This window comes from Cricetulus griseus, assembly GCF_003668045.3.
Source record: "Cricetulus griseus strain 17A/GY chromosome 1 unlocalized genomic scaffold, alternate assembly CriGri-PICRH-1.0 chr1_1, whole genome shotgun sequence".
Lineage (NCBI taxonomy): Eukaryota > Metazoa > Chordata > Mammalia > Rodentia > Cricetidae > Cricetulus > Cricetulus griseus.
In genome coordinates, this window is record NW_023276807.1 from 48,759,239 (window position 1) to 48,776,075 (window position 16,837).

The 16,837-nt window shown below is 44.3% G+C and overlaps 1 protein-coding gene across 1 annotated transcript in view; it reads left to right on the forward strand.

Annotated features, from left to right (window-relative positions):
- Positions 1–2,353: 2,353 nt before the first annotated feature.
- The window catches only part of Lonrf1 (LON peptidase N-terminal domain and ring finger 1), a 32,182-nt gene continuing 17,698 nt past the window's right edge, over positions 2,354–16,837 (forward strand). Inside the window, 5 exon segments of the mRNA XM_027391236.2 lie at positions 2,354–2,840; positions 2,843–2,974; positions 2,977–3,147; positions 14,638–14,756; positions 16,575–16,697. Of these exon segments, the coding sequence (XP_027247037.1) occupies positions 2,456–2,840; positions 2,843–2,974; positions 2,977–3,147; positions 14,638–14,756; positions 16,575–16,697 (930 nt within the window). The 5' untranslated portion in view covers positions 2,354–2,455.

The window sequence follows — 16,837 nt, forward strand, 5'->3', positions numbered from 1 at the left end:
GTAGTTACTATGTTCAGGCTCCCTGATTCATGGGGAAGTGGTGCTGCATACAAAGGCCACAGTGGAAGTACAGTCTCTTACATAAATAAGTTACATAAATGGGAGAGAACAGGTTATGTAAATGTATAAACCAGCAAACATGAATTATAACCATTCACAAATGCCATGCAGGACAGGATGTGGCTCCTCCTACGGTCCCCTTGCCCCAACCTTATCACAGTTGAGCCACTTCATTTCATGCCAGCATCAGGTGTATCTGTCACACTCATTAGGGAAAGAAACTCCAAAGGACAGAGGGATTCTTCCTTTCATTTTCTGAAGTACCCATTTTCCTTTTGAGAGAAATTTCATAACAAACCTGATTTAAACTGTATCTGGAAAGAAATACATGTTTATCAATTTATTATACTTTGTATAATCATGAATACATGTAATGAAATGCTTGCTAGGGCTCATTTTGAAAACTGCTGGGGATGGGAATGAAGCATAAAAGCGAATAGCAGGGTGTGTGTGTGTGTGTGTGTGTGTGTGTGTGTGTGTGTGTGTGCTAGCGCACCCGCTATACTTGTTACATTTTAAAGTCTAAAGTGAATATCTAAGCATCTAACAAAAGTCATTGTTCTGCCTGGGCTGTGGTTCCACGCTTGGGGGTTTGCCTAGCAGGCAGGAGGTCCTGGCCTCAATCCCAGAGCTATACAAATAAGGTAAACACAATCGCTTTGCCCATTGTGACTTAGATTTAAGATTCTGCTCATGAACAATTCCCTATGCTCCCCACCACAGATGATGAGGAAGTGCTCGTTGCCTGACTGTAGCTTGCTTCAGAGGCAGTATGAAAGTCTTTGTGCATCACTGCTGGAGCAGGAGCCTGGGATTGTCCTTAACCCTTCTTCCTCTGCCTCTTTGTTTCTGTCCCCTCCATCTTTTCTGAAGATATAGTTTGCTCATTGTGTAGTCGAAAGACACTTTGGAACCTTTATTCCCTGTTCAGTGTAAACAGGGTTACCATCGATAGTTAGCTAATTTCAAACAGCATGACCATCAACTTGCTTGTTTTAAACATCGTAAGTAAAATTTTTCAAAGAAAGATAACAGCTTACTAAACATTGTATATGCTACTACCACAGTGAGAAGATGTTAAAATTTCTTTATAAAACTGACTGTGGAGTTTGAGTACAATATATTTCCCTTCCTGTTACCAAATATCTGAAAAAGACCCAAAAGCCTCAAATCCCTTTCTACATTAACAATCCAGTACCCTGTAATCAAATCTATAAATATTTCCATTGAGAGTATTAAACTCACTGCTGTCACATTTAAAGGAACTAGGACCCATTATATATAAGCCAAACCGTCTTCCATAGACAAAGCTGCAGACGGCTTGCATTGTAGTGATCTGGTTTCTGCCATCAGGAGAATATTTTTTTTCCGGTTTTCTCATTAAAAAGAACTTTAAGTCACTGTGGACTGGTGTGTTTATGTAAGATGTAGAGCACACCTGAGGAACCTAGGGACTTTCGCTCTCTAAATGCATTCGTGGGCTTGTTTTAAGTTTAATGGGTTTTGATGTATTGCACTTTTTAAATTTAAGGTCGCACACAACAGTATCGGGCTTCATTAGGACAGTTCATTCCTGTCATTCGTACTCTTAATGAACTTTCATCACAAGTCTGTTCTAACCTAACACTAGGAAAAACTCTACGTGCTGGGAGGAAGCAGCCTCAGGACGTGGAGTGAGTGAGTGAGTGAGTGAGTGAGTGAGTGAGTGTGTGTGTGTGTGTGTGTGTGTGTGTGTGTGTGTGTGTGTGTGTGTGTGTAAGTCGGCCGATTTCAGATTTGAGTCTCCAAGTCATCACACCGTGCATTCATTGTCCCTCTGCTTGTACTTGCCAGCAGTAACCCAGGGCATCCAGAGCCACCCAAGGCTTCCTTCTACAGCCAGGAGGGGCAGAAGTCCCTACTCAGGTACAGCAGGTTTGGGGCCACAGTACTGCGGGTGCGCAGACGCCCACCATATAGGCCGGGGGACTGGCCACGGTTATAGGAGGTGTCAGTCGGCAGTCCGCCCCTGAGACTACCGGCTTTGTTCAGTCACGAGCCATGCCCTCCTTGTCAGAGAAGCCAATTAGATCCCCGCTGGGGATCATCTGATCTCTCGTCCCTCGCCAGGAGGGGCTCCGAAAGGGCGGGACCAGTGGGCCAGCTCCCGGGGAACTGGGCGTCCGGCCGCGTGTCGGGAGGCCGGGCTCAGCAGCCAAGGCCCGCCCCGCTCCGCCTCGCTAGGCCCCGCCCCGCAGTCCAGACCCCGCCCCCGGGGCTCCCCGGGCGCGCGCCGCCCCGCCATGTCCGCGCGCCACGCCCCCTGCTCGCCGGCCGCGTGCGGAGGAGCCGCGCGCCCCGGAGGTTCCCGGACCGTGGCGGCGGGCGGCGGTGGCGGAGCAGCCCTGCGCGGGCCATGTCTTCTCCGGCCGTGGCGAGGGCGTCCCCGGGCGGGAATCGGGAGGCGGCCGGTGGACAGCGGAGCCGGAACGGGCCGTGGGAAGTGGGCGGCGGCGAGAGGCTGGAGCGCGCGGGCGCGGAGTCGGGACGCTGGGAGCTGCTGCTCCGCCGGGGCGAGCTGCTGGCGCTGGGCGGCCACCTGAAGGGAGCGCTGGAGGCGTTCGCGGCCGCGCTACGCCGCGGGGCCCCGGCCAGGCCCGAGCGCCTCGGGTCGCTAGTGGACTGCTTGGTGTTCAGCTACCGGCTCCGCCACGGGCTGCGCTGGAGCGCGGCTCCCGCGGCGGGCGCGGCCGGGCTGCTCAGCTGCCTGGGCTGCCGGGGCTTCCTGAGCGAGCCGGTGACGTGCCGTGCGGCCACAGCTACTGCCGCCGTTGCCTGCGAAGGGAACTGCGCGCCCGCTGCCGCCTGTGCCGGGACCGCCTGCCGCCCGCCGCCGCCGCCGCCGCCGCAGCCGAGGGGACCCCGCGGCCGCCGCCCTGGCCGCCGCCATCGCCGACTTCCGAACCAGCGTCGTGCTCAACCACCTGGCGGAGAAGTGGTTCCCGGGCCAGCGCGAGCGCGCGCGGGCGGCCGGCCGCCTCGGGGAACTGCTACACCAAGGGCGCTACCGAGAGGCCCTGGCCGCCGCCTGCGACGCCCTCCGAGCAGGTGACGCGGGGCTGCGGTGCGGGCCGGGCGAGCGGGGATCGCGGGTGTGGGAGGGGGCGGCGCCCCGGGGTGCTTCGGTCACCGTGGGGATCGCCTGGGAGTCGCAAGTGACGCGGCGCGGGGAGGGGCGCGGACGCGAGGTTCCCGCGTGTGCGCGCTGAGCGGGGACCCGGGCCACCGGGTGGGTGGGTGAGTGGGTAGGTGGGGGCCGCGGGCTTCCCGCTGTGCTCTGTCCGGGAACCCCAGCGGGGGTGGGGCGAGCATCCCCCGGACGAGGCGGAGTCCGGGGGTACCGGGTCTACCTTGGTCTTGCACTAAAGTCACCGGGGCAATTGGAAGCCGCGGGAGGGCAGAATTGCATAAGCTGGGTGGGGGGGCGTTGTGTAACGGGTGACGTTCGGTGGGCGTGGCGGGAGCTCGGCGCGGGCACCGGCACCCGGAGGCCCAGCGGCGGCCGGGCTTGGAGTTGGTGGCCGGCTGTCCCCGAGGTGGTCAACTCTTACCTGAAAGTGTCTGCGGGATCGCTTGCTCCTGGAACGGCCACCTGCTTGTCTCAGATCCTGCTGCCATAGACCTCTGGGCGTGCTCCCACATAACCCCTGGTGTTGGCGGAGAGTTTGCCTTCACTCACAGTAGACCTGTAAAGGGAAGCTTTGCCCCTCTTTAGTTTGTATTTTGGTTTCCAAGAAGCAGCAGCTTTGTCTTCGTCTCCTGGTTAGCGCTTTTCTTAAGATGGCTTTAGGCTGCGAAAAAGGGTCATGCAAACTTAGTAAAACCACGAGTTCCTCTTTAGATCTTTGAATTCGGTTGTTCTCTACCGGGCTGGAGGGTGGGGATGTGGTGGGTTATCTCCTGGAGATTCTAAACCAGGGGACCTTATCTAGAAAAGCATCTAGAGACATCTTTGGATGGTCATCCTTTGTGGGAGTCGTTTCAGTACAGACATCTAGGAGCCCTGCCAAGGACACTGCTAAACATTCCGAGACTCAGCCTAATACATGAAAGAAGAATCAGGCCCGGATGGCAACAGAGTCATGGTCACCTGGTGTTGGGCTTGCTTTGTGTCTGTTGCCTGCCATGAGAAATTACTTACAGGAATAGTCCCCAGGAAATCGGTGACGCTGGAAATATGAACTGATTTTTGAGGTTATAGATAAGGTATAACCGTCACAGAAAGTATCATCTTGTGAGTCTTTTAGTCGTATTGAATAAGTGACAGTAGCTTCAATCGTATCCCTAGAGTTGAGAGCACAAATGCCTTACGTTTTCATTTTCTTCCAGTATTTTCATGAGGAAGAGATCAAAAGAAAGCTTTGGAATCCACAGTTCTGTGGGGCTGACTCAAGCTCTGTAGGTGAATGAAGTCGAGTGGGGAAGCTGGACTCGGCTGTCCCAGTCATCCTTAACCAGGAAGCAGAGCTAGGACAGGTGACTTGTCCACAGTCTTCTGGGTAGTGGCTTATATAGGCAGCTCAGACCCTCCACTTTTACGTGTTGAGCTAAGATTCGTCTGTCTCTGTAGTTCATCTAACAGAAATTTTAATTTCCAAGGAAAGGTTTTTTGTTTTTTTTTTTTTTTTGGTCATCAGTGTGTAATCTCGAATGAAACTTGAAGCAGTATTTGTTTTTAGTGTCTGATGTAGTTATTTGATCTGATTATGGAAGAATAGTGAGTTCGTTTCCCAAGTAAGAACTCACTTAACATCCTGAGCCCAGTCTTAAGATTCTAGGGCTTAGGCAAGGATGTTATCTTTAATAGAAAAGCTGTGAATGATAAACTCTTGCTTCCAAGCTTCACAGACTTCCAAGCTACATAGCCACACTTTTGCAGGACTAAAACCCAGGTCTCTTGCCTTTCACTTTGTTAGAGTATTCATTTTTTTTCTTATATGTAGGCTTGTAAAAATCAGTAGTTCTACACCTGAGTAAGTATCTCAATGATACTAGTGAGAATAATATTTTCATCTTTTGAATTCTTTGTGTGAGATAAAGGGAGGACAATTAGACAAAACATATTATAGTTGGTAGATGGCAAATTTATGGGCACTAATAAGAGTAGGTATATAGTTCGGGGTAGAGTACTTGCCTGGCATGTGTAATATCCTGCTTTGCATTCCTAGCCTTCAAAACAAACAACCCACCACAATTTGCTAGCTGCTAATCTCATAAATCTGTCCGTACAGTTGTCAGAGTTAACTTTTTGGGGAGTTGGTGAATTAGCTAGGTAAGCATTTGAAATACATTTATAGTTGTCCAACTATAGTTATTAATAGTACTGTCAATGTTGATAATGAAAAAAGTCCTTTGCTGTAATTTTTCATGTTTCTTAGAATGAAACAAATACTATTAGAAAAAAATAATCCAGTCTGCAGTTGGCCCACACACAACCAGACTTATCCCTGTCGACAGAAAAAGAAAGCTTCGAAACCCTTGCCAAAATCAGAAGTCCCATTGAGATTACATAAGGTTCTGTTGCATTGAAATATATTTAGATAACATTTAATCCATTGATCTTTTGGTATTAACTCTCAGATGTTTCGTAACTTTCTTCTTAGTATTCAGGGAGCTTATGTAAAAGTCTTTTCTGCATTGAATCTTTATACTCAAGTCTTTTGAACTGATCCCACTGTGGATCGCTGCTGTCTTTTCATTCTGGATTTTTACACTCCCCTCTTTCCTGTGTTCCCCACAATTCAAAAGAAAATAACAGAGCAGTGTAATTGACAGTTTGAACTGGCTTTTGTAAAATTCAGGTGTGGCTGTGTGTGTGTGTGTGTGTGTGTGTGTGTGTGTGTGAGTGAGTGAGTGTGCACAGGTGTTTTTATTTAAATTGTGTAAGGAAAAGGGGCATTTTTGAGTTTTTTGATGTTTTCATTCATTTACTTTTTGCATGTACACAAGTACATGCCACAGTATGCATGTGGAAGCCAGAGGCCAACTTGTAGGAATTGCTTTTCTTCTTCCATGTTGGACCTGGGAGTGGGTTGGCAGCAAATGCCTTTACTGATGAGCTAGCTCACCTGCCCAGGTTTTTGTCTTTAATATTAATTACATAGTTCTTGACTCTCTGTAGTTTTATATGTATGAATGGATCCTACAGAGAACCTTCAGACGTTAGTTGAGGTTTCTATAGCTGGAGATGTTTTATGGCTAGTCACAAAGCTCTGAATGCTGGAAGCAGACACCTACCTGCTGTGTGACTTGGGCATGTTGCCTGACCTCTCTGTGCTCTGATTTCCTTGTCTAAATGGTCTCTTCCACAGAGGGCTACTGTGAGAATTAATTGAGTGAAAACACGTGAACTGCTTCAAAAAGTGCCTCACACAGTAAATTCCCAGAAAACCATGCCTTACAACATGCATGCTTTGTTATGGTTAGGTGAATTAGCTGAAACTGAAATCTAAGCTTTGTCTCAAACTCAGTTCCAGTTTCTATATACATTATTACCAAATAAAGGTTAAATCCTGATTGTACACATTGGTTAGTAGCAGCCTGCTGTATCCATTTGAGAAAACAAAATGATACTACAAAGTTTTAGTTATAAAAAAGATTGGTCAAAGCAAACACATTCTAGATGTATTTAAAGAGAATGTAAAGGGTTTTGCAATCTTCCATAACTCAACCAGTTTAAAGTGATTTCGTTTTAATTTACTCTGAACATATTTATATCCTCACTGCACAAAGAACTTAACACAGGCAGAAACGTGCTTCTTATAGTTCACAGAATTTTTTCTTTTCTATCATCGTAGCTGAACCCCACAAAATTTATGCCAGTTGAAAGGCGAGCATCAGTGTTTCTAGTTAATGGGCTGGGGAAGAAAAAGCCCAAGGGTTTCAGATGGCGTCTAGTCAAACAATGTCTAAGCAGAAAGCAAGTGACTGGCCTCTGAAAATGGAGTAGGTTTAAGTATTAGCATATAAGGAATATTAGCTTCTCATACTATTCACTCAACAAGTATTTCTTGAGTATCTTTGATATGTCAGGAACATATGCTATATGTTTTAGGTTCTGGGAATACAATAAAGAACAAAATAAAGTCCCTATCATTACAGTTTTTGTAGTTGTACTATTGGTTTTTTTTTCTTTACTTGTAGCAAAGTGATATGTATTTAAACATATTTTAAAATTTGAATTTATTAATTATTGACTTCTATAGAATTGATACTAAAGTCATTTAATTACTAAGGGGCTTGAAAGGTCTTTACAGTGTTGTGTCACTAAAAAGACTGATTATATAATAAGTCTTTTGTTATAGAAGATGAGAAAGCCTGCTCCTATAAATACCTTTTACATGTCCTGTTTTAAATAAGTACTTTCCATATTTTACCTGTCTTTTATTCATCAAATAATGCAAAGTATAGGAAAATGTAGTTACCTTAGATTTATAGTTCTTGAACAGTAACTTTGTTTAAAATAGTTTCTGTTTAGTTTAAATTGTCACTTTTTAAAGATTTTTAATTTGTGTATGTGTATAAATGCATACATCTATCTATGTATATGCATCACTTGTGTACCTGTGCCTGCAGAGGCCAGAAGAGATGTCAGGTACCCTGGAATTGGAGTTATAGGCAATTATGAGCTTCCCAGTATGGGTGCTAGGAATTGAACCTGAGTCCTTTGCAGAAGCAGCAGATACTCTAAACTCAACCTCCTTAAGTAACATTTTAGGTAACATTGTCTAGTTTTCCATTTGTTTTTTTACCAGGTGTTTTTTCAGAACTGGAATTAGTTGTTACAGAAGATGAATTCCCTCAGAGCACTCTTAATATGCAAGACTGCAGCTTTCTTCAACTCCTCTTTTCCCCAGCTCACTTGGGACAGCTGTAAGATTTGTGTGGGTAAATGCAAGGTGGAGCATCCTCTTCTAAAACACATGTCAAGAGTTAATCGGCTGCTTTTATTACATTCTGAAATTGTTGCAGTGTTATCAACAGTGTTGTTACTACTTGAGTACTTGTTTGTCAGGTCCATCTAGGTTTTTTTTTTTTTTTCTAGCCTACATATGTTATTTTATTCAGTTTTTGAGCAATTTTAAGATACGTGTTTGTTTGTTTGTTTTTGTTTGGAGACAGGCTTTCTCTGTTTAACAGCTGTCCTGGAACTCGCATTGTACACTAAACCGGCCTCGAACTCACAGAGATCCTCCTGCCTGATTACCAGAACATGATTAACCATTTCAGCTTGAAAGTTTTCTCTCAAGCTCTCCAAAATGATACATTGGCAAGAGATTTCTTTCCGTATAATGGATAACATATTTAAAACACTCATCTCATAATACAGCTAATCTATACAATTCACCCATCCCAAGCTGCCTGAAATTGTTAAGAATTGTGGCACTTTCTATTATGTATCTTTCCTCTTCATATACCCACAGATGAGGCTGGGACAGTGAATCAGTATGTACAGTGTTTGCTGTACAAGCCAGGAGACCTGAGTTCTGTACCCAGCATCCATGGAGAAAGCTGAGCATATAGCTTATACCTGTAATCCCGACTTGGGAGGAAGAAGGAGACTCCTTTGTGCTTGCTGGCTAGCCAGTCTAGCTGAATTGCTGAGATCTAGGTTCAGTACAAGATTGTTATAACGGATGGATGGATGGACAGATGGACGGATGGATCTTGACATTGAGAAGTTATCAGTGTAATTAAACTAGAACCACAATTCTCATTTCTGTGTGAAACTAGATGTAGGTTTGAAAATTTGTATAAAGAAATGTGGCAACTTGGAAAGCTGTTCTTCTATAGATTCTCAAAAATAATTCAGACCAATTTAGTCACAGGGCCTGAAATGGCTATTTAAATGGATGTTGCTGTTTTTTGACACACTGAGGTGACACACACTCTCTGTCTTTACTAGTTTCTGTGTGGTTTCCATTGTCATGACCCTTGTGATCATGACTCCTGTCTTTGTTGAAGAAACTGTCTCTGCCTCTGAACAGACTCATGCTTGTTGTAATACATGATCAGGTCACAGCTGGCTTGTCTGTCTCCTGGGTAGGATGAGAATTCTACCTGGCAGTGCTGTTATGATGGTATATTTGGCACCATGGGGAATTTTGAGGACTGGTTAAACTGAAAACTGAGTGACTGAGCTGATGGTGAGAGTCCTGACTGGTGCACATGGGGATTCCCAGATTCCTATCATGTGACAGCTCAGAACACTTCATCCCTACCTGTCCCTGATGATTTTCTGGAGGAGAGAGTAGTCTGAGTTATGGGCAATGATGGAGGCATATCATCCATAGGCCATCACTGCAGCTGGAACAGCTGGAAAGGTTGCCCGTCTGTCACTAGTTTCCTGATTACTCAGGGTACCACCTGCCTTCACTGCCACCTCCACCCCAGCTCTTCTTCCCATGGGATGAAGTGGGCAGCCAGTGCACCTCTATTTTGTCTTTTGATGATATAGATACTGGCTATTTAGAGGAGATGGGGAGTGAGAGGGGTGTGTGTGTGTGTGTGTGTGTGTGTGTGTGTGTGTGTGTGTGTAATTTCTTTTGAGGTAGATTCTTACTGTATCATGTAGGCCAGCCTTGAATTCATTTAGTGCAGGCTGGCCTCAAACCTACCCACATGGTGAAGTTATAACATGTACCACCCTATCCAATTTAATTCCTAATTTTCATTTTTCAATTTCTCAGTATGTATTTTAGAACTTTTGCACTATAGCAAAAAACAAAAACAAAACAAAAACTTTTAAGATGGGTTGAAGAAACAACTTTAAGATTCCTGCTAATGTTGTGGATCCCTGAAGATAGACACAATGACGAGGAACCAACACTAGAGAACTCCTTTAGTCCATGACGTGCATGGGCAGGTCACCTAGTTTCTTTAGCCGTGCAGCAGAGCTTAGCTGTCTAATGATAACAGCACCGAGTGCAAGAGGAAATGAGAACTTGACCAAGGAGTTCAGATTGGTCAGTGTTTAGTGTCTCCCTTAGATAACAACACATTGTGGGAACCAGAGCAGAGGACACAGAGATGATGGAGGGGGCACTTCTCTCAAAATGGAGCTGCTTTCAAATGCTCTGCACACATAGTGAAGGGATGCAATCAGCATAGCACACCACATCTTCCAGGCATCAGTCCTATGCTAACTTCTCATTGCTAGAAGTGTAGAGGTGAATGCCGGTGGTATCGAGAATGCTGGGTTGAGAATCTTGACTCTGTCATTACTAGCCTTGGCAAGCTACATGTAATATGCCTGGGGTCTCATGCATGCTGGGCAAGCCCTACAGTACCAAGCTTTATCCCCAGCCCTTTTCACTTTTTATTTTGACAGGCCTCACTAAGTTGCTTAGGCAGGCCTTGAACTTGAGATCTTCCAGCTTCTGTCTCACTAGTACCTGAGGTTATAGATCCGTACCACCAGGTCCAGTCTCATAAAAAATAAATTTCAGGTGTGAGGCGATGTCTTATTAGGGAAAGCACAATTGTAAGGACCTGAGTTTGAATCTCTAGAAGACTCAAGTAAAGCTAGCTGCAGTAGTAGTGTGTGAGAGACAAAATGAAGACCTTAAGAGGCCGAGTGACCAACCAGCCTGGCATCTACAGCAAGGAACCAGAGATGTTGTCTTTAGGTAGAAGCTGAGATTGATGCTTGAGATTGACTTCTGACCTCCACATGGGTGCTGTGGCATGTACATACCTGTTCTACCATACATGATTTTTTTAAGTTTTAAAAGCTCCTCGGTCATAGCTAAGTCACATAAAGGATATTTGTCTTTTGCCACAGACGACAGTGAGTAGGGGCTTCTGTGAAGTAGTCTGACGTCACACACTGTTGATCCTAATGATATTCTGTACCAAGGAAGACTCCAGTGGGAAGCATCCTGGAAGGAGGTTGGTAAGCTGAGTCATGTTGGATGGAAAAGTCAATCAGAGAAGAAGAGGGTTGCGTAAGGGATAGAATGGCCAAGAAGGAAGACGGAGCGAAGGGAGGAGTCAGGATGTGGAATGGCACCCACAGAGCAGTAGTCTCTCATTGGGAATTGAAGTGAGGGGATGGGAGTGATAAGAAGAAGTAAGGCTGCAGGAATCAGGGCCCTCAGTAGCATCTCTGTCTTGTGGATGGTGAAGACGGTAAAGCCAGTGGCAGGAGAAAGCTAGATTTCATAATGGGACTCAAGAGCGCCTAGGAGCCTACCTTAGGACTACTGGCAGGAGAATTGGAAAAGAGAAGAGAGACTTGGCATTGCGAAGGATGACTTTGATTTGGAAAGTCAGCCGTATCACTATTAGAAAAGTGAAAGTACTGTTTGATGAGAACAGACTGATTTGAGGATAGCTATAGCAGGCGGATGGAAATATGATTGTGAAGTCAGGGTGAAAATTCAAGACTGAGGGGGCAGACCCTAGAGGTAAATAATGGCAAACAACTAGATCTGTGCCTGGTGCTGGTGGCAGGAGACAGCTAGATTAGATCAGAGTGCAGGACCACCACACCTTTTTGTTTGCTTGCTTGCTTTGGCCAGGTCTCACCATGTAGCCCTAGAATTTATCATGTAGACCAGGCTAGCTTCTAATTCAGGATCTTCCAGGCTCCTGTATATTGAGGTGCAGGTGAGTACTACCATGCCAGGCTATAAGAACCAGAGCAATTATCCTCAGTACGGTTAGCCCAAACCATGTCATCCCAATGACTCACTTTTCAACGAAGTGTATAATGTGCTAGGCATGTGCTGAGTGTGTGGGTACCTGCAGTAGTGGACGAGGGCTCCTCCATGATGTCACAGGTGGTAAAGTCCTTTGTTTACTCCAGTGTCTTCAAGTGCGGAGCAGGTGGTTCATCGTTGTTGACTTGCAAACTTCACTCAATGGCACAGCCAGGGCTGATTGCTATTTTCACTTGGTTTTCTTGAAAGTTTATGTGGAGAGTAAACATTCTGTATGTCTGAATATCCAAAGGACCTGAACTAGAGTGCTTGGCTCCCTTGTAGAACTGAGAATAGGCAGTGAGAATGGGCCTGCTCTCTTCAGAAGTGATGGAAGTGTAAACTCGATGCTGCTGCTGTTGCTGTTTTCTAGTGGAGTCATTCAGAATAATTATTCCATTAACATTTGATCGACAAGGAGCTGGGCAAGAGTTTTAAATTCGATTTCTTTTTTCCTCTCTTCTCAGAGTATAGCTCGTCTCTTATTCCAAGTACACCCACTTTTTAGAGCGGGCTTTAGGGGTGCTATGTAGCTGAGTGCTTGCGGAGAATATATGGCCCCTTCTCTGCTTTTGTCAGAGTGAGGACAGTTTCTTTTCTTGTTTTATAATGCGTATATTTATGCATAGTGACCAGGAAAGCATGGCAAGGGTGGCTTCATGATGGTGGCCAACTAGAGCCTTCTGCACTGTACCTGACACCAACCAGCAAGCATGTCAGGCTGGAAACCAGCGAGGTTATAACCCTCTGTGCTCCCTCACCCGTGTTCCAGTAGTATCTACCATCTGGACCCCATCTGCAAAACTTCCCCCAACTCCCCAGACAGCCAGCAGCTGGAGACCAAGAGCTCACAGGAGCAGGAGGGGGACATTTCATATTCCAACCCTAACAGGTGGATAGGAAGATCCCAGTGTGCACCGTGTGTCAAGCATGGTGAGAACTTGCTGTAAACTTATGAAAGAAGAAGAAGCCACCAAGGGGTCCAAAGACAGAGTGGGGTGCGCTTCCACTGTGAACTCCCTCTCAATAGGACTCTGCCTCACCCAGGCGTCAGGAAGCCCCTGAGCTGTGATGCAAAATCACACTTCCCAGAGGCTCACTTTTGGACAGCGTTGGCACACACACTCCGTTCCCCAGTCAGTGCTGCTGATGCTGCTTCCGCATTAGAGTGTAAGATGCTCAGAGGCAGGTGGATGTATGGACGCTTAAGGGCTCACAGACTACAGCTTAATTCTTGATTAAGTCTCCTATTAATCACCGGGCTCTTAAATTTTCTGTACAGTTTTTTTCAGAGATTAGTTTTAAGTTATCGCTTTAAGAAGAGACATGGAATTTTGTCATGTCTCTTTTATCGGGTCTGAGAATTTCATGCAACAAGTTTGGGTTATGTTCACTCTTTCTCTCAACTTCTCCCAGATCCACTGATCCTCCAAGTTTTGTGTCCTCCTTTTTCCCCACCCACCAAATGTAATTTGTGTGGCCCGTGGATTTATGGATGTGTGATCTTCCATTGGAGCACTGTTGATCTACCCATTGGCTGCAGTCTTAAAGAAATGGATTCTCATCTCCCAGCAGCTAGCAGTTGCCAGGCTCCTCCAGTAGGGGTGGGACTTCATGGCCGTGCCCCCTCTCCATGCTGTCTGCTCTGACTTGAGGATGTACCTTGGGCTTTCCCAAGCTGTCACTGTCATTGTGAGCCCCTGCGTGCAGCTACCACGCAGGAACCTTAGGAAGTAAGATATTTCTCATGAAATATTAATTCAAGATTTTCCATTGATGTAAAATTGAGGAGACAATATCATTCCAGTTCTCAAGCATGCTGTAGAAACTTAAAAGTGCCTGATGGAGTTGTTAAAGTGGGGCTGCCTGCAGAGAATACTACTGAAAAATTAAGAGTAAACTGGGAGCTATTGGGTCTCATTGAATGTATTTTTTGGAGGCATTAAGAGTCATTGTGTCCTTTTTAGAACAAATGGTTTCTTTTATAAGCATAAGGCTGTGAAGGCTCAAAATGAATAGCTTTAAAAGAAGACTCAACTGAACCTCATCAATAATTTATTAAATTTTTGCTTAGACTTTAGGTGACAGTCTGTCTACCTATAGTAATTAATTACAGTAATAGAGGACAGCTAAGTGGCTGACTTCTAAAGGCATCAGATAATAGTTCAGTTTCTCAAGCACACACACAGAGGACAGTAAAGGTAATAGTGATTTCCAGGAGCATTTGAAATGAGATGTCTGTGTGTAGGTACAAGTCCGGGTATGGCTGGGAATGAAAGATTTGATCTCGAACTAATTCTGATCAGTCTATTCCCTTTAGAGTCAGGACACTTACTCCCTCATAAGACTGAGCCTCGGCCACTTCCGTGTCACTGTGGAACTTTTCATCTGAAGTGTTTTAGTTTTGTTTGTTTGTTTTTATAAACAGTGATTTATAAATTGAAGTCTCAAGGGTGAGTAATACAATTCTATTTTAACTGATAAAGTTTCAATGTGGCAAATTTTCTAAACATGTAAGACATGGCTTGAAAATCTTTGTTGAGTACTTTTTTTGAAAAAAAAATGTTTTCTCACAAGTAATTTTTTATCACAGAAACATTTCCAGTATCCTTAATTATCATTCTTGCCACTAAAATGATCTCATGATAAAACTTCTGTTCAACTTTTGACCTAAAAAGTGTGTTGCGCCAATGCTGTACTTGGTTTATAAACTTTAATTTGGCAGTTATTGACTTTGAAATAACAAGATTTTTCTTAAGCTAGTATGACAGTGTTTTTCGGATTATCATAGTAATCTTTCTAAAATAATCATATCCTTATGAATTGTTTATTTCAGAGCCAAGTGACCTGACTCTCAAAATCTACAGAGCAGAGTCCTATGCTGGCCTCCAGGAGTTTAAAGCAGCCATAGAGGATCTAAATGCAGTTCTCTTTCAGCTTCCAAACTGGCCCGAGGTAAAGTGACTGTTCACATTTGCATGAGTTTTACAGTGGCAGCCATGAGAACTTCAGTTATAGCTACAGGTCGTAACAGAATGTGTGATTGGCCTCAGATGAAATATATAGTTTGGAGCTAAGTCATTGAAGTGTTTACCAAACAGGCTTAAAGGCCCAAGTTCAACCTGAGAACCCGTGTAAAATACCAGGTGTCTTGGTAAAGGTTTATAATCCAAGTTCCAGGGATGCAGACACAGGCAGAGCCCTGGGGCTCACACGGTGGCATCTGAAGGCTGATTCCGATAGTCTTTAGCCTCCTTTAAGTCTGTTTAGTGCTTGTGATCCTGTGGCTCGTAAGACCACTTCTGAGCACATGAGATGTTTCCAAGCTGCCTGCTGTGGAAGTGACCCACACGCTGCATCTTTGCTGAATTAGTGGTGACTTCTCGGATTCACTTTTTGATGGGACAAACTCATAACATGGAGAAAAAGAAGACAGGTCAAGGATTTTGATAAGGTTGTATCTATAAGTATTTATTTAAGAGAAAGGTACACTACTTAATTTCTTGGGAGACAGGGACCTGTTGCCCTGAAATTTTTTTTTACTTTTAAAATAAAAGTATTGTTTTAATGTTTAACATGTTTAACTTTATAAAAACTTTTGAATAGATACATGTTTCTTTAATTGTTTTAATTATAAAATGTCCTCAAAGAATAATTTTTCCTTCCAAAGACCATTTAAGTGTGTGTGTGTGTGTGTGTGTGTGTGTGTGTGTGTGTGTGTATAGATAGATAGATAGATAGATAGATAGATAGATAGATAGATTTTAATATATCTGTATAATGCTGAGGGGGAGGAGGGAGGAAGAGGGAGGGAATTGGAACTGAGGGTAGTATTTATAACCTTGGGAAATTTGTAGAACAGAATCCAGTTAATTGATTCCTTAGATCCTCTCACATTGTGTAGATTGTGTGAATGTCGTATTTTAGCTTGAATATATAGCATGAGTGTTGCATTACTTACATGCACAGGTTGTTCACTAGACATATTTGAAAGTTTAATAGCAATTTCTGTTTGTTAACAACTACAAGATAATGACTTAAATTTTACCCAGACTGTCACTAGTAGTTAAAAGGTAATTATTTAAATTTTACTGAAATTATTTGTAACTGGTAATGATCTATTCAATGTATTAAAAGAAGTCACTCATAGTTTAAATATTAATAATTTTCACCCTGGTTTAAAGAAGAGCCTTTTACATCCTTATTAACACATGCTTTTTATACATCTTCAAAGTCAATAAATTCTACATGTTATTTTCTGTATCCAGTAAACAACTGTTCTTATATGAGTAATCGTTAAATTGGTGATTTGGGGTTTATAGCATTTAAGATCACTTGTTACTTTTCCAGAGGAGCTGAATTCAGTTTCCAGCACCCATGGAAGGTAGTTCACACCACCTGTTAACTCTCATTCCTGGGGATTCAGACACCCTCCTCTGGCTTACACAAACACACACATACACACACACACACACACACACACACACACACACACACACACGACAAATAAGTCTGTACATCAGTAATTTCTCAAGTGAAGATATGTCCCTGGTCTTGAGAACACTAACTGCTAAGAACTTTGGTCCTGTCATTTTAAGGGCCTCAGTTTCCCCAGTAGCATTCTTTGGAGTAGCAGATAGGCTTTCACACACTTTGTCCTTCTCAGACTCCTTTGTTGCAGAATCAGCATATCTGAGAACCCTTTATTTGTTTCCTGGATGGTTTTGGCCAAGAGTTCTGTGCATAAAGCTTGGTATGTGTGCTTTGTTGAAGGTCTACTTCAGGAAAGGGAAAGTCCTCCAGGACGCCGGGTTCCTGGGCGATGCCTTACAGCTCTTCCTCCAGTGTTTAGCCCTGGATGAAGACTTTGCACCTGCAAAACTGCAAGTAGAAAAGGTAATGCATTTACCACTCCTCCACTGTCTAAGCCAAGGCTGACATCATCATTGCCCAAACCAAGCTCTTTAAAAAAAAAAAAAAAGGTGAGACGAGGAATGTAAGAAGGGATTTTTTTATGTGAGGAGCCATTTGACAAG